Below are 26,617 nucleotides of genomic sequence, written 5' to 3'. Positions count from 1 at the left end.
TGATGAACTAAGGGCTCCCAGGCCCTCCCTGGGAGTAGTTCACTGTGCTTCAAGCATGTTCAACTCTTTTATAAATATCTGATGGCCCTTACCCCATCTGTTTATAGGTCTGTCTTCCAAGTAAACTCTGAGCTTCTGACCCAGTCTAATGCATTTCTATACATTCTGAACTATAGCACTTTGCCTGTGCATTGTTCATGCTCGATAAATATTGGCAAGAACAACTCTTTAAATGCACTCTAGGAGACAGACATAGAGAGATAGTTCATTCTGGAGCTGAATTTGTCTGCAGAAGAGGTTATATGAAAATCCAGTAACAGACACATCTTTCCCATGAGACTATTAGCTTTCCACAGCCCCTCTCTACAAAGAAGGCAAACTAGCAGTATAAATAACAGCTAGCAGATTTCCTTGTGGTTTTTTGGAGTGGTGATCCCCCTTCCCTTTGCCTGTCACGGCTCTTTCTCTGCCTAATGACAAGCAGAATGAAGTTTGCAATAATTAGAACTTTGCCCCTAGAATCACTTTGAACTGAAAGACTCAGAAATGCAACAGGCAGCAAATGTTTCCGGGAGACCAGAATGCAACAGGACAGCATGAAAGTCCCAGGACGGAAGCAGAGCGACCATCTGGGAGGAATTCCACCCAGGGGCAGGGATGAGCCAGACTTCCATTTCCTGCAAACCAGGCACCAGACAGCCGCTCGAATCAAAGCAGCCCGAGGAATGCTCTATGATTCAATTCCAGAAAGTAAAACATAAATCACAGTGATGAGAACCCCTACGCTTACAATTCATTACATCCGTTCAGGGTGCCGAGGGGAGAGGCTGAACTCCAAGCCCCATCCCTGGAGGCAGGACACCATTGCCGCAGCCCTCTCCCGGTAAGAAGGGATTACCTTAAGGAACTTTACAAAGCACTTTGCAGATTCCGCTTTCTGGGGTGAAAGGGAAAGTGGAGAGACGAGTGCTACTGTTGAATCTTCTAAAAGAATCCAAAGGGAAAGGCTGGATGTTGGGGCGGACCTGGGGCTGCTCCCTCGGAGGCTGCAGCCATCTGGGAGACAAAACACCCGCTTAGCAACACGTTCCTAAGGGAGGTCACTGGGTGGCTTTTCTTTTTTTTTTCTTTTAAAGAGACAGGTTGCTTCCAGTAGTGGAGTATAAACATACTGGGTGAATAGAGGAGCACAGCAGGCAGAGGAAGGACAGTCAGCTTGGGGCGGCTGATAAAAAACTAAGAAAAGCTTTAGAAGCCATGCCCTCCGTCCTGTCATCAGGGTCACTGGGCATTTCTGGTGAAAGAAGGCGATGCTCAGAGCCAGGCGGTTTAGGATCATGCAAGGTCCCACAGTTACAGGGCTGTGTGTCTGGCTTATCTGCAGAAAGGTTTTGTAGCAGTGCTGCCGGGCACCAGTGAGTGTGGCACGGGAGTGTTTTCCAGTTAAATGTGGAGGCTGAATGTACTGGGTTAATCTTTGCTTATTCTTGGAATCCCACTGAAATTGCTGAAAGAGGATATAAATAGTATGGCTCAAAAAAGCAAAGGTAATGGGAAAAGAGGCAAAGCAGATGGAAGACTCATGGAATGATAGATCCAGGAGACCCACACTCCAAGCTCTCTAATGTGTGTGTGTAAGTGCACCCATGTGTGTATCTGTGTGTGTATGTGTGACTGTATTTATGTGTCTTTGTCTGTGTGTCTGTGTATGGAGGCAAGGAGGCATAAGAATATGGCAACGAGCCCATCCACTCTACAGGATTCCGGAGAGGATTTGGCTCAGTGGTGTGATGGGTGCAATTGGGTCCCTCCAAAAAAAGATACATTGGAGTCCTAACCCCAAAACCTCAGAACGTGACCTTATTTGGAGAGAGGATTTTGACAGAGGCAATTGATTTAAAAGAGGTCAGTAGGGTGGACTGTGATTCAATCTGTGTTCTTATAAAAAGGGAAAATTTGGGGACAGAGACACATGCACATGGGGAAGATGATGTGAAGATCCAGGGAGAACAGCATTTATAAGCCAAGGAAGGCCTGAAGCCATCAGAAGCTGGGAGAGGGGCCTAGAATAGATTCTACCTCATAGCCCTCAGAGTGAACAAATCCTGCCAATTCCTGATTTCCTTCTTATATTATATTATATTTTACTGTATTTTTTAACATCTTATTTCTTTTTTTAAATTTTTTTTAAAATTTTTTATAAACATATAATATATTTTTATCCCCAGGGGTACAGGTCTGTGAATCGCCCGGTTTACACACTTCACAGCACTCACCAAAGCACATACCCTCCCCAATGTCCATAACCCCACACCCCTTCTCCCAACCCCTCTCCCCAGCAACCCTCAGTTTGTTTTGTGAGATTAAGAGTCTTGTTTCCATGATTGTGAGACAACACATTTCTCACCACGTATATGGCACTTTGTTATGACCTCCCAGGAAATGAATATAGTCAGATAACAAGGCAAGTGGGGGCTGAAAATGCAAGAAGATGTGAAAGGCTGTATGTATATGGAGGGACTAGATCTTCAGGACCCTCCCTTACCCTGGCAGCCTAAGAGATATGCCCATCCTCCCTACTCTCCCTTTTTGTACCACCTCGCCCCCCTCTCCCCCCCAAGGAGACTGGAGTCTTGGAGGCTACTTCTCTAGGAAAGTTGAGCCAGAGCCACTCTGGTCTCAAGTTTCCAGGTACAGCAGAGAGGGGGTGTGCCTCAGGGCTGAAAACTGGGTAGGCAATGGAGAGGTGTGCAGGGCTCTTTCCTTCTCACAGAACTGAAGGAACCAGACATAGACCTTTGCCTCTCCCTGTCCCTCCTTCACCAGCACCAAACTGGAAAACATGGAAAATTATTTTCTGAAGAAACAGAATGGTCACAAAGAAAAGAATCCAGATGTGGACATTTTTGGGCCTTCCAATGAAAAACTATCATATTGCCCTTACAAAAAAGCACTACAGAGAAAATGAGGGGACCTCAGGTTAAGATATTCCACATTAAAAAAAAAAAAAGATTTGTTTATTTATTTTAGGGAGAAAGTGTGTGAGTGAGAGGAGAAGCAGAGGGAGAGGGGGAGGGGAAGCTGACTCCTTGTTGAGCACAGAGCCCCAAGCAGGGCTTGACATGGGGCTCTATCTCACAACCCTGAGATCATGACCTGTGCCGAAAACAAGAGTCAGATGTCCAACCCACTGATCCACCCAGGTGCTTTAAGAAATTCCACATTTGTAGTTATAGAAAGAGATAACTGAGAAAATGAAAAGGTAGGATTTATCAAAGAACTAATACAAGAAAAACTCTCAGAGGTAAGAGAATATGTCTTTAGATTAAAATAGAATATTTGGGTGCTTGGGTGGCTCGGTTGGTGGAGCATCTGACTCTTGGTCTCAGGTCTTGATTTCAGGGTCATAAGTTCAAGCCCTGTGTTGGGCATAGGTCCTATTTGAAAGAAACAAAAAATAAAATAAAATAAAATAAAATAAAATAAAATAAAATAAAATAAAAAAAAAAACTATTTGTTAACTAGGGCTCGTACAAAGAGACAACACCAAAATCAGTCTCAGTTTATGCTTTGCTTCTGGTGGGAAAAATATTCTCCAGAGAACTCACAACCATTGGTTTATACTATGCTGGTTTGTCTTATTTATGCTTCTGATACTATTTAGGAATCCCCAAAGTGACAAATTTTAAAGGTGGTCTCGGGTTACTGAGTCCCTGTGGGGGTGTGGGCAAGAGCATATACAAAACTTTCCTGGAGGATTACACCTTCAAGTAGTTAGTTCAGAACAGTCATGGATAAACCTTGCTGAAGATGAGTTCACAATTCAGAATTCGCCAACACAGCAGGAAATAATCAAGAATCCACAATGAGAGGCATAATTAGATATACAAGAACTAATGATAATCAAATAATCAGATGGAGAATATTTGAAAACAATGATCATAAAAGAACTTAAAGGAAGGCTTTGAAAATATGAAAGAAGAGTGAGAGATAAGATCAGATGAGGCAAATGTGAGAAAGAATGAGCTAGAGCTTTTAGAAATGATTAACAAAGTCAGATTTTATTTATTTATTTATTTGAGACAGAGAGAGAGAGAGAGAGAGTCAGCAGGAGGAGGAACAGAGCGGGAAGGAGGGGAAAGTATCTCAAGCAGCTTCCACACTGAACATGGAACCCACCTCGGGGCTCGATCTCACAACCCTGAGATCATGACCTGAGCCGCAACCACATCAGATACTTAACCAACAGAGCCACCCAGGTATCCTAGTCATGATTTTTTTTTTAAAAAAGATGAGTCACATTCCCTGTGACAGAACTGGGAAGAGAAGTCATGATGTAAAAGAGAGATTTAGAAAGTTGAAGTGTAAAGTGAGAAAGGGGGAAAAAGAGTGAATGGAGGACACAGAGGAGCTCTGAGGAGGAGAGCCTCAGGAGAAGAGCAGGGAGGGTGGAGGTGAGTGCTGGATCTGAAGTGAGGGGTCTTGGTCAACTTCCTTAACTCTCCCAGGTTTCAGTTTCCTCATCTGTAAAATGAGGTTAATAGTTGCAACTGCTTCAGAGGGTTATTTTGAGAATCATTAAGTTAATATTTGTCAAGTCCTGGTGTACAGTAAATGCTGTAAGTCTTGTTAAATGCAAAAATAGAAATGCAGGTGGTGGTGTCTTAGCTCAGCCTGCTTTAACATAATACTGTTAGCTCTATGCTCTAACATCATACTGAAGGCTGGGAAGCCCAAGATCAAGGCACCAGTGCATCAGTCTCTGGTGAGAGCTCTATTCCTGGCTTGTAGATGGGCACCTTCTTGGTATGTCTTCACAATGGCCTTTCCTTGGTGTGTTCAGATGGAGTCAGCAAACTCTCATCCTCCTCTTCTTTTTTTTTCTTTTAAAGATTTTATTACTTATTTGAGAGAGATAGAGCATGATGGGGGGGAGGTCGGCAGGAGAAGCAGACTTCCTGCTGAGCAGGGAGCCCAATGTGGGACTCCATTCTAGGACTCCAGGATCATGACCTGAGCCGAAGACGGTTGCTTAACAAACTGAGCCACCCAGGCACCCTCTCCTCCTCTTCTTATAAGACCACTGATCCTATTGGGTTAGGACTCCACTCATCTGACCCCATTTAACCTTAATGACCTCTTCAAATCCCTGTCTCCAAAAAAAGTCACTTTGAGGGTTAGGGCATCTACATGTGAGTTTTGGTGGGGAGGACACAGTTCAGTCTAAAGCAGATGTTTTTTGTATGAGATCACCTATTTGAAGAGATCAACTGTCAGAAGGGAGAGGATCTATTCACCACCCTTGTGCTAATTAACCTTCTGATAATGTCTTCGCTGATATTTTAACATTTAGCTAAATGAAACCAGTTCCTAAGAATTACATATGCCAGAATGTTCTGAAATTATTAAAAAGCATAATTCAAAAACATTTTTTTTTACAAAATTTCTTATGCAAGCAAAATAAATGAATCTAGCAGATTTGTCTTAAATAAAAATGCAAAAATCTCATTCTTTTAGGTTAAGTGTTCCGAGCTGGTTAGAGTTTTTAATCAAGGACAAGTGTTGAATCATATCATAAGCTTTTATTCTTGCATCTTTTGAGATAATCAAATATGATTTTTCTTCTTTCATTTTTTAATGTGGTGAATTACATTAACAGGCTTTTGAATGCCAAACTTTTCTTGCATTTCTGGGATATACTAAACTTGGTCAAGATAATTAAAAAATTAATTCTTGGGGCACCTGGGTGGCTCAGTTGGTTAAGCGACTGCCTTCGGCTCAGGTCACGATCCTGGAGTTCAGGGATCAAGTCCCGCATCAGGATCCCAGCTCCATGGGGAGTCTGCTTCTCCCTCTGACCTCTTCCCCTCTCATGCTCTCTCTCACTCTCTCTCAAATAAATAAATAAAATATTAAAAAAAAATTAATTCTTGAATTTAGTTACCAATATTTGGATTGTTGTTTTGCCTTTGTGTTCGTCAGTGAAATTGTGCAATTGTTTCTCTTTTCTTGTATTGTCCTTGTTTTGTTTTAGTATAAAGGATATTTGAATCTAAAAAAAGGCAGACTAATCTCTCTGTCCTTCTGTCTTTCTATCCCTCTGCCTTTCTGTGTTTGTCTTTGTATCTGTTTTTCTCTGCCACACACACACACACACACACACACACACACACACACACACGATCTGTTCTGTAAACTTGTCTGTAAAACCATTTGGATCTGGAGAACTTTTTATTGTATTAAAATACATATAACATAACATTTGTTGCTTTAGTTATTTGCCCAGTTATACTCGGATATACTTCACATATAAAGTTGCATTAGCTATAGGTGTGCAACATAATGATTTGGTATTTGTATATATTGCAAAGTGATTGCCACAATAAGTCCAATTAACACCCACCACCTCACATAGTTACATTTTTTTCTTGCAATGAGAACTTTTAAGATATACTTTCTTAGTAATTTTCAAATGTATTTTAGCCATTTTTAAGTGTATAATTCAGAGGCATTAGTTATATTCACAGCATTGAGCAACTGTCACTACTATCTCTTTCCAAAACTTTTTCTCCACCCCAAAATAGAAACTCTGTACCCATTAAACAATAACTCTATATTTCTCCTTCTGATAATCTAATCCAGCCCCTGGCAACCTCCAATCTCTACTCTCTGTCTTTATAAATTTGCCTATGCTAGTTATTTCATATAAATGGAATCCTACAACAATTGTCCTATTGTGTTTGCCTTAAGTCACTTACCATAATGTTTTCAAGGTTTATCCATGTTGTAGCAGGTGTCAGCACATCATTTCTTTTTGAAGCTGAATAATAATCCATTGTATAGATATACAGCATTTAACTTATGCATTTATCTGCTGATGGACACTTGGCTTGTTTCTACCATCCATTTAGTATGCATAGTGTTTCAGTGAGCAGTCATATACAAGTGTCTTTCCGAGTCTGTTTTCAATTCATTCGGGTAGACCCTAATGAGTAGAATTGTTGAGTCACATGGTAATTTTTTATTAACTTTTTAAAGAACTGCCACTGTCTTCCACAGTGGCTGAGCCATTTTATGGTCTATCAGTCATGCGCAGTTTCTGCACATCCTTGCCAACACTTGTTATTTTCCACTTTTTTGATGACAGTCATTCTAGTAGGTATGAAGTGGTATCATACTGTGGTTTTAATTCACATTTCCTTATGAGTAGTGATGTTGAGCTCTGTAATTTATTGAGTTGATTGGTTAGTCATATATCCTCTTTGGAGAATAAAGGATTTGCGGCCAGTAGGGGGTGGTTGTAGCTCAATTTGTGACCCATGATTCTATTTCTTTGATGCGTATAAGCTCATTCAAGTTTTAAATTTCTTCTTCTTTCAGTTTTAGTATTGTACATTTTTAGGGGATTGTTCTTTTCTTTGTTTTTAAATTAATCAGCATGAGGATTTTCAAAATATTCTTTATTATTTTTAAGCTCTACCATATAAAGTAGTATATATAACTACATATAGTATATATAACAACATAAAAAATGTAGTTACATCTTTTTTTATAACTTCAAGTAGTAAAATCTCATGCTCTATGTTGGTTATGCCTTTGTGGTTGTTTTAAAACAAAACCTCTGAGTTTTTTGATGTTTCTCTCATTGAGAATGGGAGTTTATTTTCCTTCCCTTTGTATCTGAGTAGACTTATAACCTCATTGACAGTCATATATTGTGCAAATGATGCTGACTTGCTGGTTGATATCTGGGGCTGAGTCACAAAAGATGCTGTAGTTTCTATGTTGTTTGCTAACTTTAATGCTCAGAGTCTTGAGTTGCTGGTTGATATCTGGGGCTGAGTCACAAAAGATGCTGTGGTTTCTACGTTGTTTGCCAGAACTTTAATGCTCAGAGTCTTGAGTTGCTGTAAAAGTTTGACTACTGTGAAGCCAGCACACCATGAGGGAACCAGGCAACATGGAAAGGCCAGGTGCACACACTCAGTTTGGCAGTTCTGGTCATTGAGTCATCCTGACCAAGGCGCAGACATGTGTATTAGAAGCCTTTGGATGTTTCCAGCTCCTAGATGTTGAGTCACCTCTAGGGGGGGTTTGACTTTTCTCAACTGAGGCATCAGATACCGTGGAGTAGAGACTAGTGAATAAGCTGTGCTCTGTTCAAATTGCTGAATTTCAGAATCTATGTGCATAATAAAATGATCTTTTAAAGTCGCTGCATTTTGGGGCCATTTGTTACACAGCAATAGTAACTTAGCAGTCACATTTTTAGATGGGTGAAGATATGAATGAATGAACAAACGAAATATTGTCATTATTTATTTAATTTTTTACATAGGACCCTGAAGCATATAGGTTTTACCTGTATACCTAAGAAAAAATTGGTAAATATATTCAATGCCTTAAAGGATATGCCACTAAAGCATGGTGCATTGGAATCCTCTTTGGAAGATTAGAACATTAGAATAAACGTGGAAAAATCATAGAACTGAGATGAGACTATCATGCTATATTCTTTTTGGAAGAAGGTTGCCATGGCCCATTATTTAGGTCAGTAATAGTTAAAATATGGTTTTCACACCCAAACGGGTGAAACACAAGTTCAGTTTTAGACAAATGTGTCACTCACACTCAGTTCTTGGAACTTTATAATATTTTTGATTGTAGCTGATACTTTCTCCATGAAAGAAAAATATGTCACAAGGGAAAACACATCATGAAAATGAAGCTCAGCCTGGAAGGTAAAGAATCACCTCTGAATCATCAATGATATAAAACCATGCTCTTCAACATTTGATCCATATTTTCCAACTGACTGAATTATATACATCTCCCCTGAAATACAACTTGAACTCCAGCAAATTTGAACCTCTTGTTTCTACAGTTAGTGGAGAGAAACACTTATTGATTCAGATATATTGGTTTGTAGTCTATTTTTATTTTATAGATATTAAAGCATTTAATTTTCTTCCTCCAAGGCTATGATTTTCAACTTGTTTTGAACTGCAATGGCTTTCTCCTCATTTCTTCTTTTCAAAATAGTCTCCCTTCCTAAGAGAGTTGTCTGAGCTATTGAGAATAAAATGCTCTAAGATTCATTTTATTTAGAGTTTCATGTCATAACTTGAAATAATTGGATACGCTCTTACATATCAGAGAAAACTGCTGCTCTTAATACAAATTGTGAATTCTTCTATTTTTTCTTGTCAAAAAGGTTATTTCCCCCCAATTTTTATATTCTCTCTCTCTCTCTCCAGCTACTTTCCTTAAAAGTATCTCACTGCTATGACCTGCTTCACCAGCTTAGGATATAAATATCATCACAATGCTTCCGTTTTCTAATTAGTTGCTTGAAAACGTTCTTGCCTTTATCAGCAGGACATGCAGTGTGTCCCCCTTGAAGTCTCAATTTCACTTAGAATTGTTCATAAATCTTGAAGGGCTTACTCCATTCAAGGGGCAGTCCTGCCTCCACATGCCAGTGAAAGGAGAACAGAGGAGGCTGGTTCATTACTGCAGCAAATGACCCCAAGAAGGCAGAACATTTTTGCTTTCAGATACACTGATGCATCTGATGGTCCAAATATTCATACCAGCTTTCTCACATTTAAGTTTTCATGGTTGTACTTTTTAGTTTATACCACTGCTTTTCAACCAGTGGTGATTTTGTCCTTACAGGAAGCATTTGGCAAAGTTTGAGGACCGTTTTGGTTGTCACGATTTACGAAACCTCTTAGTGGCAACTAGTGTGTAGAGGCCAGGGATGCCGCTAAACATTCTTTCAACATACAGGATGGCCTTCCACCCCTCACCACAAAAAAACTGGTCCCAAATGTCAGAAGCACCCAGATTGAGAAATCCTAATTTCTCCAGTACGGTTTATACCAATGCAATCTGCTACTGTTCCCTGCATCTGGAGAGGTTTCAGACCTCACTCACAAGCTATGCCTATGCCAGCAACTACACTCCTTCCTCCACTCCCCCCAGTCACCTGAGTTTTTATATAAAATTTGGTCTCCAGTCCACAGTCCCCACACCCCTTTTCCTCATGTTGAATTGACCTCCAGGGCTGCAAGTATCTCTTCTGACTGGTCAACACAATTAGGACCATCCAAGTTCACCAGAGAGGTCTTAATATTGTTGAAATTCAGCAGGAAAGAGTCCAGCATCTAAATCCTTTTTGTCTCCAGGAGGTTCCTTAGCCACTTCGCAAATTTGTTCAGTGTTGTAAGGACGGAAGGGGCATTTAGAAAGGACATCAACCATCATGTCATAGAAAATCCTGTTGTATCCCGATTTCCTAAGGCGATAAGTGTCCTTTGTCTTACATTTGTATAATCAAGAATTGTTGCTCAGATGACCCTTCATCAAAACAAGATCTTATCCAAGGAGACCTTCCGGGCTCACTAGACAAGAGAAGTTGCTGACAATATCTCAATTAAAAATATGCTCTACTTCATTGGGCATGGATCCATCTATTTTTCTCATGTTCTGTGATGCCTTAAATTGTAATGTATTTCCTTCAAATGCACCAAAAGCTAATTATGGTTGGGAAACATAGACTGTTTGCTAGGTTCAATTTAAGAATAACCTTTTTACTGACTGCAGGTCAAGAATTTTTTTTTTCCTGTCTGCAGCCATAGCTGCCTGTACAGACATCTGCGCTTTGTCCCTTGATGCAGAATTCTTGAGGACCTGGTAGGGGGAGGATTTGGGTTCTTATATTGGTATAGATGATACATTGATATAACAAGTACCCAGGAACATCTATACTCACTTCCTCATTTCTGTCAAATTGGGAAGCTATGTTTCTAACATTCTCAAATGGACCAGGGTATAAATAGAATTTTCTTGGACTTGTCTCTGATTTCAATCACTGTTGATGCTTTGAGAAATTCATGGCAGATTCCAAATAACTGTCTAGCAAAAGATTTCTGGAGTAAGAGCCATCTGTAAATTGGTAGCTGCCTGTGTTCTCACTATTTAAGAGATGGAATTTGGATCACAGGGCAAAGGAATGCTTGCCACTAAGCACCATTCTGCTGTCTTGGACTTGGACTCTGAGGCGTTTTGATGTACTTGAGGAATTTCTCAGTGCAGTAGGGACAGATGGACACTGCCCTGTGATGTCTAACAGGGCAAGACAGGGAAGCAACCCAACAGGAGCCTGGGCAACCTCATGAGGGTGGCCTGTGAGCTCCAATTGCCATCATATCTGATTACAAGCCTTTAGTAACTCTGTTATGATTCCCCTATCTTGTGGGGGAGATTTAAAAAATCTCTTACTTGTTCCAACATAGTCTTTTAGTGCTGTGGGGAATTATGGAAAGGTTTTATATCCGTGCTTGGGAGAGAAGGGTAGGGAGAGGAAGAAGAATTTTAGGAGCCAGAATGTTGGTATCAGGAGAGATTGCTAAAATCCTCAAAAGGTAAGTAAATTTCAGGAACCATAATTGGGAGAGGGAGACATGAATTTTGTCACTTACTGTGTGGAGATTATGACGCTTTACTACCTATTGGGTTATTTTACCATAGGATCTTGAGGTTTACTCACATGTTCTTTGAGGTACAAATATATGCTAACATCCTTCAGGACTGTCACCTAACTCCCATCTCCACTAACACTGGAGAAAGATTTGCCATCACTAATAAGTCTTCCATATTTCTTTACCTTCCCAGAGCTTACTGCTAGCATAATGGTTGACACATTATTTTGTCTTTCCCATTGGGTTTTCGCTACTCAGAGCAATTCCTGGAACATAGTAGACACTTAACATATGTTGAATGTTTGAAGAAACATATGAAAGAAAGTTTTCATTGGGTCATTATTTGAGGACAAAAACTCAGTATGACTGAAGGTCTGAAAAGCACAATCTTCTCTTGAATCAGCTGTGTGGACTCAAGAGCCAGTAAGGCTGCTTCTGTGAAATTCAGGAAGACCATCATTGGTACTTAAGGGTTCTTGGGGTAAGTGGTTGGGATAGTAGCTTTTAATGTAAGACAGAACTCCTGGCCTCAAATTTTGGATCTGTCACTTGCCAACAGGATAAAAAGGCAAGTAGTTTTTGGTTTTAGTTGATTTACAATTTCAAGTTAAAATGTGTCTGTCCATCTGTCCATCCATCTGATGGTCATTAACCTACTTGCCATGTGGCAGGCCTGGAGAGAAGATATTCAAAGATTAGGAAAAAGTCCTTACCTTCTAGCTGTTTTTACCATCTCCTAGAAGGGGTGTCTGGAACTAAAGTGTTGTCACTGTCACTCTATTTGTCAAGGGCAGCACCTGTGGGAGAGTAGCTTTGAAAGGTATGCTAGGTGGGGGAAGAGATGAAACCCAATGAGAGACAGACCTTGGCTCCAGTCCCGTCTTAGGAACCACTGACATGTTCTTCATCTTTTATTGATCTCTAATTCCTCTTCTATGACATGAGGTGGGCAGAGAAAGATGATCTTCAAGGTCCCCTCCACGCTCACACCTGGGTTTGTAAAATCTTAGAACATTTGTTTCTGAGCAGAGTAGTTATCATTGTTGGCCACTAGAGGTCAGTACCTTAAAAAGCAAACTGGCCACATTCCATTCTGCCGTCAAAGTAAACCTTGAAGCAGAAGCAATATTATTATTTTCTTGAGGAAGTGGAGATGCAACATGGGGGGTTAAGGGGATAGGAGAAGAATAAATGAAACAAGATGGGATTGGGAGGGAGACAAACCATAAGTGACTCTTATTCTCACAAAACAAACTGAGGGTTGCTGGGGGGAGAGGGGTTGGGAGAAGGGGGGTGGGGTTATGGACATTGGGGAGGGTATGTGCTATGGTGAGTGCTGTGAAGTGTGTAAACCTGGCGATTCACAGACCTGTACCCCTGGGGATAAAAATATATTATATGTTTATAATATTATTATTTTCTTACCTTGTTTTGGGAAGGAAGAAATATTCCCAAAGAAACAGTTTTCCTTTTGACATATCGAACCTTGGCCTTGAGATCTTTAAACTCCTTTTGCTAAATTCTCACTGCAGAGTTTTCTAGCAATCTCAGTGTGAGAGATGGGATGAACAGAAGAAGATAGAGCACTAGTTATTGAAGGATTTGTGGTTTCTGTACAAACCTAAATGCATTGATATCTGTGTGATAGGATGAAAGAGTAATTGAAAATAATTCTTCTGTAGAGCAGGCTCCTCAGCTTGTCCAGTGTCCAAAGGGAAATAGGTTTTCAGATCAGCTCTTCTCTTAGATGTAGGATGGGAAGGCATCATTGTTTTCCTCTCCTTGAGTTTCTGGAACCCTGAGAAATAGGAACTTCTATTCATCTATTGGCTTGAAATTGCCAATGACTTATCTGTATCTTTCAATGGCTCCTCCCCATGGAGGGAGGGAGGAGAGATATTTTCTGTGACGAGAAATGGCAAGAGTCTAGAATCCACTGGACTTTGCATCACTCTTGGGAGTAGGCTGTGTGCAAATGGCCACTTGCACGTGTGACCCTTGTGGGGATTTATGAACTTGACTTGAGGTGAGACAGACCTTGGTCCTTGCTGAGGCTGAAAGGGAAAGTTTCTCATCTGCAGGACAAATAGTCCCCAATGTCTAGACCTAGAGACAACCATTGGGAAGTTTGTTTCATCCTCATATCCAAATTGTATCCTATGATTTCTATCAGTAGAAAAACCAACATTTTGGTTCATTTGCATCTTCTGAGAATATCTGTCAGTTGATTCAGCACTGTCACAGAGGAGTGAGATTGAGCAGAAGCTCAAGTCCTGTCAGTGTCCTCACAACACATACTACTGTTGTCTTATTCATGACATGGCCGTTGTGGGATTTAAGGAAGAATAGGACTCAGGGTTGTCCTTGAGGACATAAGACTGGGGAAAGAAGACAAATACAGCCCTCTTCCATTCATCATCATTTTATACATCTGAAAGCAAACTGGCATGAGTATAAGAACAAATAATAGAAGTCATTAAAGTTCAACTGAGGATCATGTAGGAAAAAGATGATTCTTTTATGTGCCAGGCACTGTTTCCCTGTCCTTGATTGGCATTTATCTGCCCTTTAAGAGTTGACAAAGTGCTATAGCAGGGGATGTCAGTACCTCTTCCATATTCCTCTCATATTCTCCCCATAGTCCTTGGGTCTTAACCAATTCAGGGTGTTCTTGTGGATTTCCAAGTGTCTTAACTGCATCGTTGTGCCTGAGGCCCTTTTCTAGAACCTTGGAAAGCCACTCTTCCGGAACACCAGTGCATGCCCAAAGTGCTGGGGAGTAGCCCTCAACCAACAGCTTTTGGGAGTTGATCTTTAAATGCTTCAGCTTCCTCCCTTTTGGAGTGAGCTCATTTTGGGGTATGTGTTTCATCCCATTTCCCCGAGCTTCCCTTGGGGACAAGTCTCGGGCAGCTACTGTAGCAGTTTCTTAGTAATACACACATTACTTTCCTCTGCTTCCTCATCTCCCTTCTGGTGTTTCCTACACCTCTCAAATGAGCTACTTACATTCAGATTTTTGCCTCAGGTTCTGTTTTTTGGGGAAACCAGACAAAACAGTCACTTTTCACATACATGATCATATTTGGTCCTTGAAAATACCCTGTGAAGTTATGGACTAGACATCATGATAGCCAACACACCCTTTTGAAGAGAAAACAACAACAACCCACCAACTCCCCAACATCCCTGCTGATAAGCTTCGCCCAGGCAACCACATTTTATGCCAGGTATTTACAGTTCTAGCTGACAGAACCAGTGGATCCTAACTGAACTAACAGCCAGTACCTAGACTGGCCATTTGGCTGACAGGGACCAGCTAAGATTGAGACTCTCAATCTGGGGCAAGCAGGAGAGAATCAGGCAGATTGAACTATTGGAGACAAAACAAAAAAGAAGTCATGAACTAGGATGGTACTACGAGAGGCGAGGAGAGGTTGGGATTGTGAGAAAGCAGCATTCATGAGGTAGAGAATATATATATATATACATATACACATACACATATATATGTAAACGTATATATATGAAGCCAGTGAGTCATATGAGAAGCCCATGGTGCAGAAATAAGTGAAAAGATGAAGAGAAACGGAGTCAAAGTCATTGCTGAAGGTGGGAGTCAGGACCTGCCATGTTCCTACACTGAGGTTCTTAAGAACAGTTGGAGCCATCCAGCTCCCATATGGTCTGATCAAAGCAGGACTCCTGTGTCTATTACTCCTGCTCTGAATTTGAAAAAGCTCTATTTCGAAAAAGGTGGTTGCAGTGTTTTACATTTAATCAAGGGTGTGAAACTTGGCATGATCATGATCTTGCTTTTCAGAGTTGAGTTGGAATTCCAAAGAATTCCAAACTTCAGTTACAGACAGAAAGGAAACCCAAGGCTCATTTATTTAATTTTGGGAAGACAAGAAGTTTCATCTCAAGGATAGATTCTTGTCAGGCATGATGAATGACGGAGATTTGGTTGAGCAAGGTTCTGAGGCTATATCTGTGGGCACAGTGGGATGGAATGTAGTGATCAATTGACAATGTGTGCCATGAGCTCAGAGAAAGAAAGGCAGCCTCGTATTTTCCACCAGGGATCTAATGTGGAAATAGACTTATTGGATCTAAATGACTTGTTAAAAGAGTTACACAAGGCTGGTTACTATAATTGCTGGGACTAGATCTTATATGTTCTGACTTTCCACCTAACTTTTCTTACGTCTTTCTGATTCAGTTTAATTTAGTTCTTTGAAGCTCTTTTGGGAAACTAAGAATTCCTTCTTATAAGAAAAGTTGCCTCTTATTATATGAAAAACTATATTCATAGCCTTTCTGAAGGTCACTTGGGTTCACAGTATGTCTTTGCAGATGAATTCTAGAGGAGTAGAGTTGCCAGATTCAGCAAATAAAAATACAAGGCTCTCAGTGAAATACTTGGAACATCTTTACATGTAATGATTTGTTGTGCTACCTGAAATTCAAATTTGATTGGATATCCTGAATTTAATCGGAATTTTAAGCCCAAGAGAAATCAAGTGCGTAGGACCATGTATGTGTGAGCGTGTGTCTTGGTATATTGATGAATATATATATGTTCTGGAGCCTGACAATCTCACCTACCAACTATAAAATTATTTTTTCCAATAGTCTGACCCACTGGAATGGTTCAGGCAGCTGCACTTTAATTTCAGTTGTGAATATAGTCAGACCTGGGTGTTTTCAGTAGAAGATCCTTACAACTCCCTTTCATTATTTCAGAGTAATTTCAAGAACAACAGAGATGTACTGCGGTGCCAAGAATGTTATCTGAAGCTGTGGTAGGGATAGATTATACAGACTTCGCCTTTTCCTGCTGTTCATTTCAGCCAAGGCAGCATCTCATGAGCAATCTGGTAAAAGATAATGTGCGAATATTTAAGTAACCCCTTAGAGTTTATGATTTTTCTACTTCCAGTGCTTTCAGATAATTTCTTGGAATTCTGATTAGATTGGGCAAGGTTTTATTTCAATAAATTCTGCCACCTTCATGATGGCACTGGAGTGAAGCCATGGACGTGGTCTTCTTCATAATGCTGCTCATAAATGTCTTTGACATCGACAGATGCATCGATTCGGAATGACTTCATACTGTGGCTCATCCATTGAGTTTATAGCTCTGGACTAATAAAAACTCAATAAAATGATGTCAATTCAGGACTCATTTCCTTCCCTGTTCAAGTTAGGATGGGATAATTAAAAATATATATATATATATAAACTAGGATTATTCTGGCTTGTTCTTGCTTTAAAGAATCCTCTGGAATAGATATCCAGGTATGTCACCAGAAAACTCAAGGGATGATGTCGTTTCACATGTAACTTACAATTTTAGTTTTTCTCTCTCTCTCTTTCTCTTCTTAGACTTTTCTCTGCAATCTTTTGGGAGCATAATAGTGTACAACTAACCTGACTATCCAAGAGCTTATATAAAAACATTTTATATAATATAAGTAAAATATATTTATTATAAAAATGAAAGTAAAGATCAAAAGGGTGGAAATTAAAAAGTCCACATGAATCACTTATTTTCATCCAGCTTTTTCTAGACACATATGCAATCACACCTTAAAAGTGGAATAATTATGGAAATACTTTTCAGTTATCTGCTTAGTTCTGTTTGTATTCTAAGAAGATCTTATGGTGTCAATGCATTTTCCTTCTCACCACTTTTTATGACACTCCATATATCCTATTGGATGAATGTATCACAGTTCATTTATCCAATATTCTATTATCACTAGGCTATTTCTTAGTTTTCCATGTTATAACTTTTCTGCAAGGCTTTCTCTGTAATTAAATCTTTGCACATACTGGTAATTGTTTCCTGACATACATTCTCAGAAATTGGAGGCTTTGTGATTTTTGTGTCTTAGAACACAAAAGAAATATTTTGGCCATAGCAAGAGGCAACTGGGATGAGGGCATAGTTTCTCTCTTCTTTTCATGTGCTTTTGAGGATAGGGAACTCTGCAACTACGGGATCCTTTGAAAAGGAAAAAAATAACTCCCTTGAAATAGTGACTAGCCAGGTGGTTGATGTCTGTCAAAAGAAAAGATCAGCTAGAAAATGACTGTTGGCAAACAGGTAGACTGTGAGGACTGAGCAGACTCTGTCGCCACGACCAGATTGTACAGAAATGGTTCTCAGCTGGGGACTGTTTTGCCCCTCAGGGAACATCTGGTAGTGTCTGTAGATATCACTGACTGCCATGACCAGAGGAGATGCTATTGCACCTACTGGGCAGAGGCCAGGGATGATACTAGGCCTAGGTGCATAAGACCACCCATGGAACAAAGAAGGATCTGGTTCACGAGGTCAGTATTGTTGAGGCTGAAAAAACTTGTGGTAGAACAAAAAGAAAAGGAATGTCAGTATATCTGGAAACTCTGGCATAGCATTTAGACACTTGTCATTGAAAATTTTATGTGTGTTTTAAATATTTTTCTCCAAAGGACTCTTCAGTTACCCAACGTATTTGGCTTGTCTTAGACTTGAGTACCAGCCACACTGAGGGACTCAGGAGGCCTGTGCACAGTATAGTCCTACTTGCTCCTGGCTTCTGTTAGGATTAATCTGGGCAGGAGTGTGTGTGTGTGTGTGTGTGTGTGTGTGCGCGCGCATGTGTGTGTGTGTCTCCTAACTATAGAGACTGTCTTGTGAGGAAGGTGGAGAGGAATTCAGGCTGTCTGATTTGTCTCAGCATGATGATAAACATGGTGATGTAAAAGATTGACTGAGTTCTTGGCAGAACTAAACCAGACATAAAGACTCAACGCCTGTCCCAGGGCTAGTCTTTGTTTTTAAGGGAGACAGCTTTATCTCCCTAGAGTTCGCAGAGTTGCCTGGTCCAGCCACACTGCATGTTTCAATAATGCAGCAGCCAGTCCTGATTGTGATGGGCTTAGCTGAAATAGGAGGAAATGATGTTTATAAGGATCAAAAGAAGAGGATGGAAGAATTGGGCACTTTTCCCACAGTACAATAATTCATCTGTGAAACACATGCAAAAATTGAGGCTAAAAACAACTTGGCACCAATCAATTCATCACGTTTTTTATTGAATACATATTAAGGCTGCCTTTGTGTACAGCCCTTGAATATAAAGATGTATAGGATAGATAGCCAAATGTAGTAACATATGGGCAGTGCAGGAGCACCTGGGTGACTCAGTCACTTAAACCTCTGATTTGATTTCAGCTCTGGTCATGATTTCAGGGTTTTGGGATCGAGCCCCATGTCAGGCTCTGCACTCAGTGTGGTGTCTGCTTGAGATTCTCTCCCTCCCTCTCTGCCCCTCTCGTCACTTGTGCTAGTTCTCTGTCTTTGCCTCTCAAACAAATAAATAAATAAATAAATGAGATCTTGGGGAGTAAAAATATATGGGCAGTGCCATTATGCACAACTATGGAATGAGTATGTAATAAGAGAAGGACCCAACATGATGATTAAGAGTGGACTCTGGTGCTCTTTGTGACCCTGGGTCTTTGTGACCCTATTTAGGTAAATTTTTCTTATCTTTTCTGGCTCTTAGTTTCTTCATCTGTAAAATAGAGAGAATAATTGCTGTGAAGACCAAGTGAGCTAATCCACGTAAAACATTTGAAATAGTGCCAAGTGTTCACTACAGCTATCATAATTCTGTATTAGTTCACAGATCATAAAGAAAATGTGTGAGGTCACCTATGATTCCTCTTGGGCACAGCAAAGAAGGAGTATTAGAGAAAAGGAAGTAATTCCCTAGCTGAGTCTTAAAGGTGAGCAAGGCAGGCAGACAAGACAGCAATAGCATGATGAGCAAACAAAACAGTGTGTGCAAAGGGTCTGAGGCACACAGGAACAAGGCATCCTGGAACTATAGTTATCTTGCATTCACTTGGATTATAGATTTCTTGTGGTGACTTTCGGCAATGTGACTACGAAAGTAAGCAGAGGCTGGATCCCAAAGGGCCTAATGTGCCTTGCTAAAGGGTGTTAATATTAGGTAGGATGTCTTTTACTAATGGTTGAATACCCCCCTCAGAAATACTTGGTAAAAATGGCATGAATAGTAACTGTAACTGAAAAGTCCAAGGGAAGCCTGGTTATAGGCATGTCTAATGTTTGAATGGATACTCTCTTTATCTCTGTCCTTACTCCTCCTGTGTGTGGCTCCATTTCAAATGGAATTATGCTCTGTGATGGTAGAATAGCTCGAAGAGTCTCACAGGCTCAAGTCCAATGGGAAAGAATGAGATTCTCTTCTAGAGAAGTCCTAGTAAAGTCTCAGTCTCTAATTGAGTCACCTCAATCAATTATATTGGTGAGTGCAATGCTATGCTCTGATTGTTCAGGTCAGTGATCTACATAGTATCGGAGTCAATTCCATTTAGAAGCTCAAAGACTTAGCATGAAAAGGAGGGTGGTCCTTTAGAAGGAAATCAGGTATGAATACCAGAAAAAGGATATAGAATGAATACCAGATAGCAAAGTCTCCAAAAGTTCCTGGCGCCTTTCATACTGCAGGGCCATTGTTGGTCTTTAAACTGTGGATTGACATGATCATAACTGTAATTGGAGAGAATGGATTGGAGGGTTGTGGCTGGAGGCAGAGGGTCAGTTAGAAAGTTTTTACTTATCTGGGGAAGTAACGATGAGTGTATGAATGAAAACACGTTAGTCAATTTCTGAAATATTTTTATGTCCATGATCTATTTTCACAGACTGGCACAGAAGAAGTATATTCAGAGTTTATAGAACCTTTTTATCACTGCAAACAACATCATTCACAACGACGAATGACACGGGAATGCCCTTATGCATGCACAGGTACAGGAAACACACATGTCCCGAAAGTGTGCTACACAGGCACACACATGTTTTGTGCTGTTCTCACTTTCTAAAAATTTGTTTTGCCCCTTTATTCTCACCTGATTCTGACTAATGCATTCTTTCTGTGTTTTATCTGTCTTTGCAAGTGACTCTAAATCCTTTCTGGAACAAGATGTTATATAGTTAATAAATCTCTCTTAATACATATTCATTACAAGTCAGCCCTCACAAAGCATGATTGGAATGAGGCTTATAATTCTTTTTTTTAAAAAACCAAAATCAGTCTTCCATTATTTTTTTACACAAATACCCATAAATGTGGATAAATGCAATCTGTCATTTCTTTTTTAAGGAATAAAGATACCTATGTTTGCTTAAGGAGTTTATCCTTTTATTACCAAAATAGTCTTTCCTTTCCCACTTTATGTCTCTGGTCCCCATCACCAGCCCACCAGATATTTCAAAATAAAATTCATCTTTGGGCCTAGAGCCAGCTGAAGAAGCATGAGTTTAAAAAAGCTACTCAAAGTAGGCTTTGTAATGAAAGAAACATTTCAAAGATAAGTAAACAATGTCCACAAAATGAATGCATGAATGGATCACGATCAGAAAAAAAAAATTAAATTACACAATAATTTTGTGGGTCATGATTTTCTATAATAAATTCTTCTTTTCCAGGTTCTCCAGCAAATCCCATGGTATTCAAAGGGCCCATATTTTCATGTTCCTCAGATGAGCTTCTGCTGTTGGCTGTTTTTTACACTCTGTAGCCTGGCCTTCCAGGTCCAGCTGTTATGTCATAGCAGGTGACTATTCCAAACCACCTTTGCTTTCTCTTCTCTACTTTCGTTGCTCTTGGCCTTCCAGACCTGTGTCCTGACTCTAGAGGAGAGCAAACAATGGGCAAAGCCTGGCATGCAGGAGAAGATGTTGGGAAGTAGGTCTGCCAATGGGAGAAGCAGGCATTGCCCTTATACATCGCTGCTTGGTCACTGTCAGTGTCATCTCTGATCACAGCAGCCCCCAGCTCTGGGACACACAAGGACCCCAAGGTTCCTCATAACTGAGGTCCACATTTGTTAGGTTGACATTTGAGGCTCTTCTGGGTCTGTGTTCTTTCTATCATGCTTTTACCCCATTCTTACCTCTCTCCCTACTTTGGCCCTTCTATGTCCCAGCTACCTCAGAAAGTGCAAGGGGCAGAGGAGATTTCCCAAGCCCTCTTCTCTCACCCACCAATTTGAGAGTAAACCTGTTCCTTTCAGCATTTCTTTCAGAGCATTTGTCTCTATGTCCAGTTTAGCACTTAGCATGTTTTAGCCTGCTCATTTCCAGAATTCGTGGTATTTTGTGTACGTGTGTATGTGTGTGCATGTCATTTCCTTCCTCATGTTCCTGGAAATTGGGTGGCAGGGGCTGGGCCGTGTTCACCTTGGTGTTCCTCCACCATCACAGAATCCTGTGGTGACTCACACAGAGGAAGCATAAAAAAAGCTTATCAAATAAATGAGCCAAGAGAGAACACCATGGAAGGAGGAACAGAAGCCACCAAAAAGGAAGAGAGTAAGGGGGCGGCAGATGGGAGAGAATCCTGACTGGGATGGAAAGGTGACGAACCGTGCTGCAGTAGGGAACCAGACGCTCACCCCGAGAGACCACGGGACTGTGGGAGCTGCGAAGCTTAGAAGGGACAGTTACTTGTTCAGATGTCTGGCTTCTCTTCATCTTCCTCCCGTTCACCCCCATCAACACATGATAAATCAGTGAACATATACTTCACTTTACTTGAATTCCATACCTTGGAGATCTCTGAGAAATAATGCCTCCTGACAATGTAAATAGTGCCCTCATTCTTGCACAAGCTAAGAGGAATAATAATTGTCTTGGGAAACTGTCAGGCTAAAGGATTTAGGAGAATGCTCTCCAGGCTGATCTCAGTAACTTGTGTCTCTTCATTTACATTACTCCTCTTGGGCCCCCTCTATCGCTCAGATTTTTTTTTTTTTTAAAGATTTTATTTATTTATTTGACAGAGAGAAATCACAAGTAGATGGAGAGACAGGCAGAGAGAGAGAGAGGGAAGCAGGCTCTCTGCCGAGCAGAGAGCCCGATGCGGGACCCGATCCCAGGACCCTGAGATCATGACCTGAGCCGAAGGCAGCGGCTTAAACCACTGAGCCACCCAGGCGCCCCTATCTCTCAGATTTTTAACCCCTTTCCAATGGCAAATACCAGTGGTGTTATGAGGGTGAGATGGGGTGAATGCCGCTGCTGAATTCATGTTTTCTTTGTATTCCTCCCACCTCCTTAAACACACACAACTTAGAATGCTTAGCGTTTTTCCATGTGTAAAAGTTTCTCTGTCTCCTTTCTCTAGGATAGAGCAGCTCCCATGTGCATCCAGCTTCGAGTCAGTCTGTCAGGGCTCCTCTCACTGAATTGTGACAGTATGCTCATCACACACCAGCCTGTATGAAGGTAGAGACTTTGTTTTAACTCACTATTGAATCTGACCCACCACCACTGTGTCTGGGTTACACAGGCCTACTAAAGAGTTGTTGAGCGAATACATACATGAGCGTGAAGGAACAAATAACAAAACAAAGGAAGTTATCTCTTCACTTTAGCTTGCCAGAAATTACTCAGTATCTCTTACCTTTAGTTTTTGACTTTTGAGAATCGTTAAAGACTTCGTCTCGGGTGTTGATTCTCTTAAACAGCAAGCAAAAATACAATTTTATGAAGATTTAATGAGACAGCATCATTGCCAGCTGAGTTTATCACTCAGGGAGTTTAACAGAAAATTTGTTAACATTGTCTTTAATTTGTTTAAATATTTATGAACACTGCTTTCTAGGGGATTCTTATCTGGGGTTATTGTTTTATAGAATTCATTTTGGTGTGCTTTCAACCATTTGGTGGTTCATCTTACTAGAATTCTGCTAGAATAGATGCTGCTAGAATTCTCGGTAAGTGATTTGGAATCTGAGTGGGAGTCTCTTTGGATTTAATTTCTGCTTGCTCCACCTTCCAAAGGCCCAGATTAAATCAAAGTGTCTGCCATAAGGATCTTGGAACATTCAGGACATGAGTCCTAATCACAGCTCATCATCTTCAGATATGGAATCTAGATAATCTGTGTCAACATATAGGAGAAATCCGGAGAACAAGCTGTCTGCCCAACCTGGGTCTGAGAAGAGGCCGTTCTGGTCAGTGAAGAAGATCTCCAGCCACACTTCATCTTCTGGCTGCAGATAGATGACCGTGGACCCAGAAGCGACGTCATGGTTCCCTGTGTTGGCGTCGAATGTCTTTATCTTGTACTGCCCATTGTGAACTAGCCCAATTGCCAGATGCTTATTTGCCAATGTGATATCATAAGAAAAGTAATAGATTCCTGGGAAGGCACAGATGAACTTCCCTGTGGCAGGGTTGTAGTGCTCTCCCTCATTGAAGAGGACCTTGTTAAATATAATTGGTAGCCTTTCTTCTGGGTAGCTGGTAGTGATGCCAACAGAAAAGGCAGATTTGAGCACAATGCTTCCGCATCTACAGACTCCAGGCAGCCCTGGGTCCCCTTGCTCTCCTCTGTCTCCCTTTGCTCCAGGAGGCCCAGCTGGACCTACTTCTCCTTTTTCTCCCTCTGGTCCCATGGGTCCTTTCTTCCCAGTCTCTCCTTGGTCCCCTTTCTCTCCAACAAGGCCCAGGGGTCCAGTCTTACCTCTCAAACCTTTAAAAAGAGTTTACAGTTTAGTTGATAGTTCCTCCATATATACAGTCACAAACAGCATGCCCCACAAAGTGCCAGGACACCCTAGATGTGTCTCTCCAATCAACTTGCAAGAGTACACTACTAAATACTAATGCATCTTTAAAAAAAAATCACTGATGGATCAAAACGGAAATAGAAGATTTTCATCAGAATTTCAGGTTAGTTTTCCTCAGTACATAAGAAATCATTTGAATGCTATTTTGATGATGAATCATCTGCAATGAAATCGGTCACATACAGTATTTGTCACTACAGGAGAAATTCAATGAGCATAATGATATTATTCCCCAGAGTGGGGTCATGGGGGCAGACAGAACCAGATGAATCCTTCAAGGCTATTTTGTCTTATGCCCCATTTCACTTCTATCGGTATTAATAATACAAGAATTAATGAAGATTAGATTAGCTCATATTTATTCAACATTTATGATGTACCAGGGACAGCACTTTATTCACAGACATTGTCTTCTTTAGGCCTTGCAACAACTTTATGGTTTAGGAAATTATTATTGCTTCTCTTGCAGGTGGGGAGACTGAGCCACAGAGAAGTTAGTTTGCTCAAGAAAATGGGTAGTAAGTGATGGAGCTGTGACCTGAACTCACGCCTGCCTGACTCTGGAGCTTGAGCATCCCCCCGAGGCAGGTGCTGGAGTGTACATTGTAGAGTGCACCAGCACGTAGTGAGGGCTCTCAATATGTTACGATAACCAAACAACAGTGAGGGCCACCCCTTTGCGGTAGTCCTTTTTTGGAGGAGAAAACTGAATCCCAGAGAGGGGAAGAAACTTGCTTCTATAGCAAGGTTAAGACTGGAATCCGAGTCCTAGTGTAATGATGCTTCCCCTTCATCAAAGTGCCTCTTACCTTTGGGGCTGGAATCAAGAATCCTAAAGTCTGTTTGGCTTTGCAGCTAAATGGTTGTATCATTTTAGGCAAGTCCCTTAATTTCTCTGGGTCTCCTTATATATAGAAAAGACATAATATCTGTGAAAGGATTTCAACAAATTCAAAATCACCACAGTGAAATATTTTCTGTTTGTCTAAATCTTTATACCTACAGATCAACCACAGGCTAAATGCAGAGAAATTATGATCATTGGTTGAAACGGATAAGCAACATCTATTCAATTTTTAAACCATATATATAATATATGTAATGTATATTATATAAAATATATGTTATACATATGTTTTACATATATAATACATAATATGTATTATATTATATAAAATATTTAATTAAAATATTAATTAACAAAATATGAAATGTCATTTAATTTTTATGGTCAAATCCATCCTGTAAATAATGCTTGTATAATGATATACCCTCAAAAATATCCAAATTATTGGTAATTTATCATGGCTTCTGTAGTCAGGGAAAATATATTATTGGTATACTGTGTGGTTATCTACATACTCTTAACTATGTATTTGTTCTCGGGAACTTTTATTAAGCTAAACCTTTTTATCTTGATAGTGCTCTGGTATCATTTATTTGAATATTACATGTTTATCAGTGCTTGAGCTTAATAATTTTTCAGTTATTTGGCAAATGTAGGAAAGAAATATTCTGAATAATGTAAATTTGGGGAGAATGAATGCTATACCTTTAAAACGTACAGTATTTTGTTTTAGTAATTTTGGAAAGAGGTTTTTTAACAATTTATGATGCACAGAAGAATCTAATCATGAAAGAAACCCTTTTTTGGTGACTGGTATCAGTGTTATTACTGATCATAGAACTCTCCTCAAGTTCTAGGTGGCTTTTGTTGTGAAGTTGAAATTCCACTGGTCCCAGCCAGAGTATAGTCTGTGTTTATTTCTTGAAATAGTCTGAACTTTTGCTTCTTTTTGGTAGGAATAAAATATGAATACTATCTTACTGTTGAATTTATTTGTGAATCGAGGACCACAACTTCTAAATTGTTATTTTTATTTTCAATAGGAGCTTAACTTCTGCTGTCTCCCTGAGTAGCCTTTGATATATTAATAAAAAAACTTTTTGGTATCAACAACAATTTCAACTATTATGTACTCCAATCCTCCTGCTTTTGTGACTTTGGGCAAGTCACTTCTTGTTTGTGTTTCCAATGCTCCATTTGTAATATGAAGAATTAGATTTAAGTCCAATCTCAGTGTTTGGATTTTCTATGGTTATTGAATTAGACAATCAGGGATTAGCTATAATAACTCGAAGTAATTCTTCCTGTTTGCATGAAGGATTTGCACTTGTGCTAAGGACCAATTAATGAATAATGGAATGAAGGGATACATCACTCTACCTTTTCCTATTCAGGCCTATGCTTGGGTAGAGAGGAGAATTAATGGAGTAGTTGTTAGTCTACGCTTAGGTACTGACACTTGGAGAAAGGAATTCTTAGTTCTCTAGGAAATGGGCTTAAAAAGATTTCTTCTTCAGTACTATTTCTTTCTCCCATCCGTCCATCCATCCATCCATCCATCCATCCATCCATCCACAGATTTATATGTGCATGTATACATACATCTAAACCATGTAATATT

General features: G+C 40.2%; 2 protein-coding genes and 1 long non-coding RNA gene across 10 annotated transcripts in view; 1 reads left to right on the top strand and 2 right to left on the bottom strand.

Moving 5' to 3' along the window:
• Positions 1-1,092, bottom strand: part of CC2D2A (coiled-coil and C2 domain containing 2A) — a 133,774-nt gene extending 132,682 nt beyond the window's left edge. The window contains exon 1 of the mRNA XM_032333880.1: positions 899-1,092. The gene's annotated coding sequence lies outside the window, so the exon portion shown is untranslated. The remainder of the gene's footprint in view (positions 1-898) is intronic.
• Positions 660-25,285, top strand: LOC116584903. Its single transcript, XR_004283372.1, has 4 exons — positions 660-883; positions 20,214-20,319; positions 22,700-24,252; positions 24,619-25,285. It is a non-coding gene; the product is annotated as an uncharacterized LOC116584903 (long non-coding RNA).
• C1QTNF7 (C1q and TNF related 7) overlaps positions 23,401-26,617 on the bottom strand; it is a 108,401-nt gene continuing 105,184 nt past the window's right edge. For all 8 annotated transcript variants that reach the window (XM_032333891.1, XM_032333885.1, XM_032333890.1 and 5 more), the window contains one exon: positions 23,401-24,052. In XM_032333891.1, coding sequence (XP_032189782.1) covers positions 23,421-24,052 — 632 coding nt within the window. In that variant the 3' untranslated portion in view covers positions 23,401-23,420. The remainder of the gene's footprint in view (positions 24,053-26,617) is intronic.

This window comes from Mustela erminea, chromosome 2, assembly GCF_009829155.1.
Source record: "Mustela erminea isolate mMusErm1 chromosome 2, mMusErm1.Pri, whole genome shotgun sequence".
Classification (NCBI taxonomy): domain Eukaryota; kingdom Metazoa; phylum Chordata; class Mammalia; order Carnivora; family Mustelidae; genus Mustela; species Mustela erminea.
The sequence above is the reverse complement of the archived record's forward strand: the minus strand, read 5'-3'. Positions and strand labels throughout refer to the sequence as shown.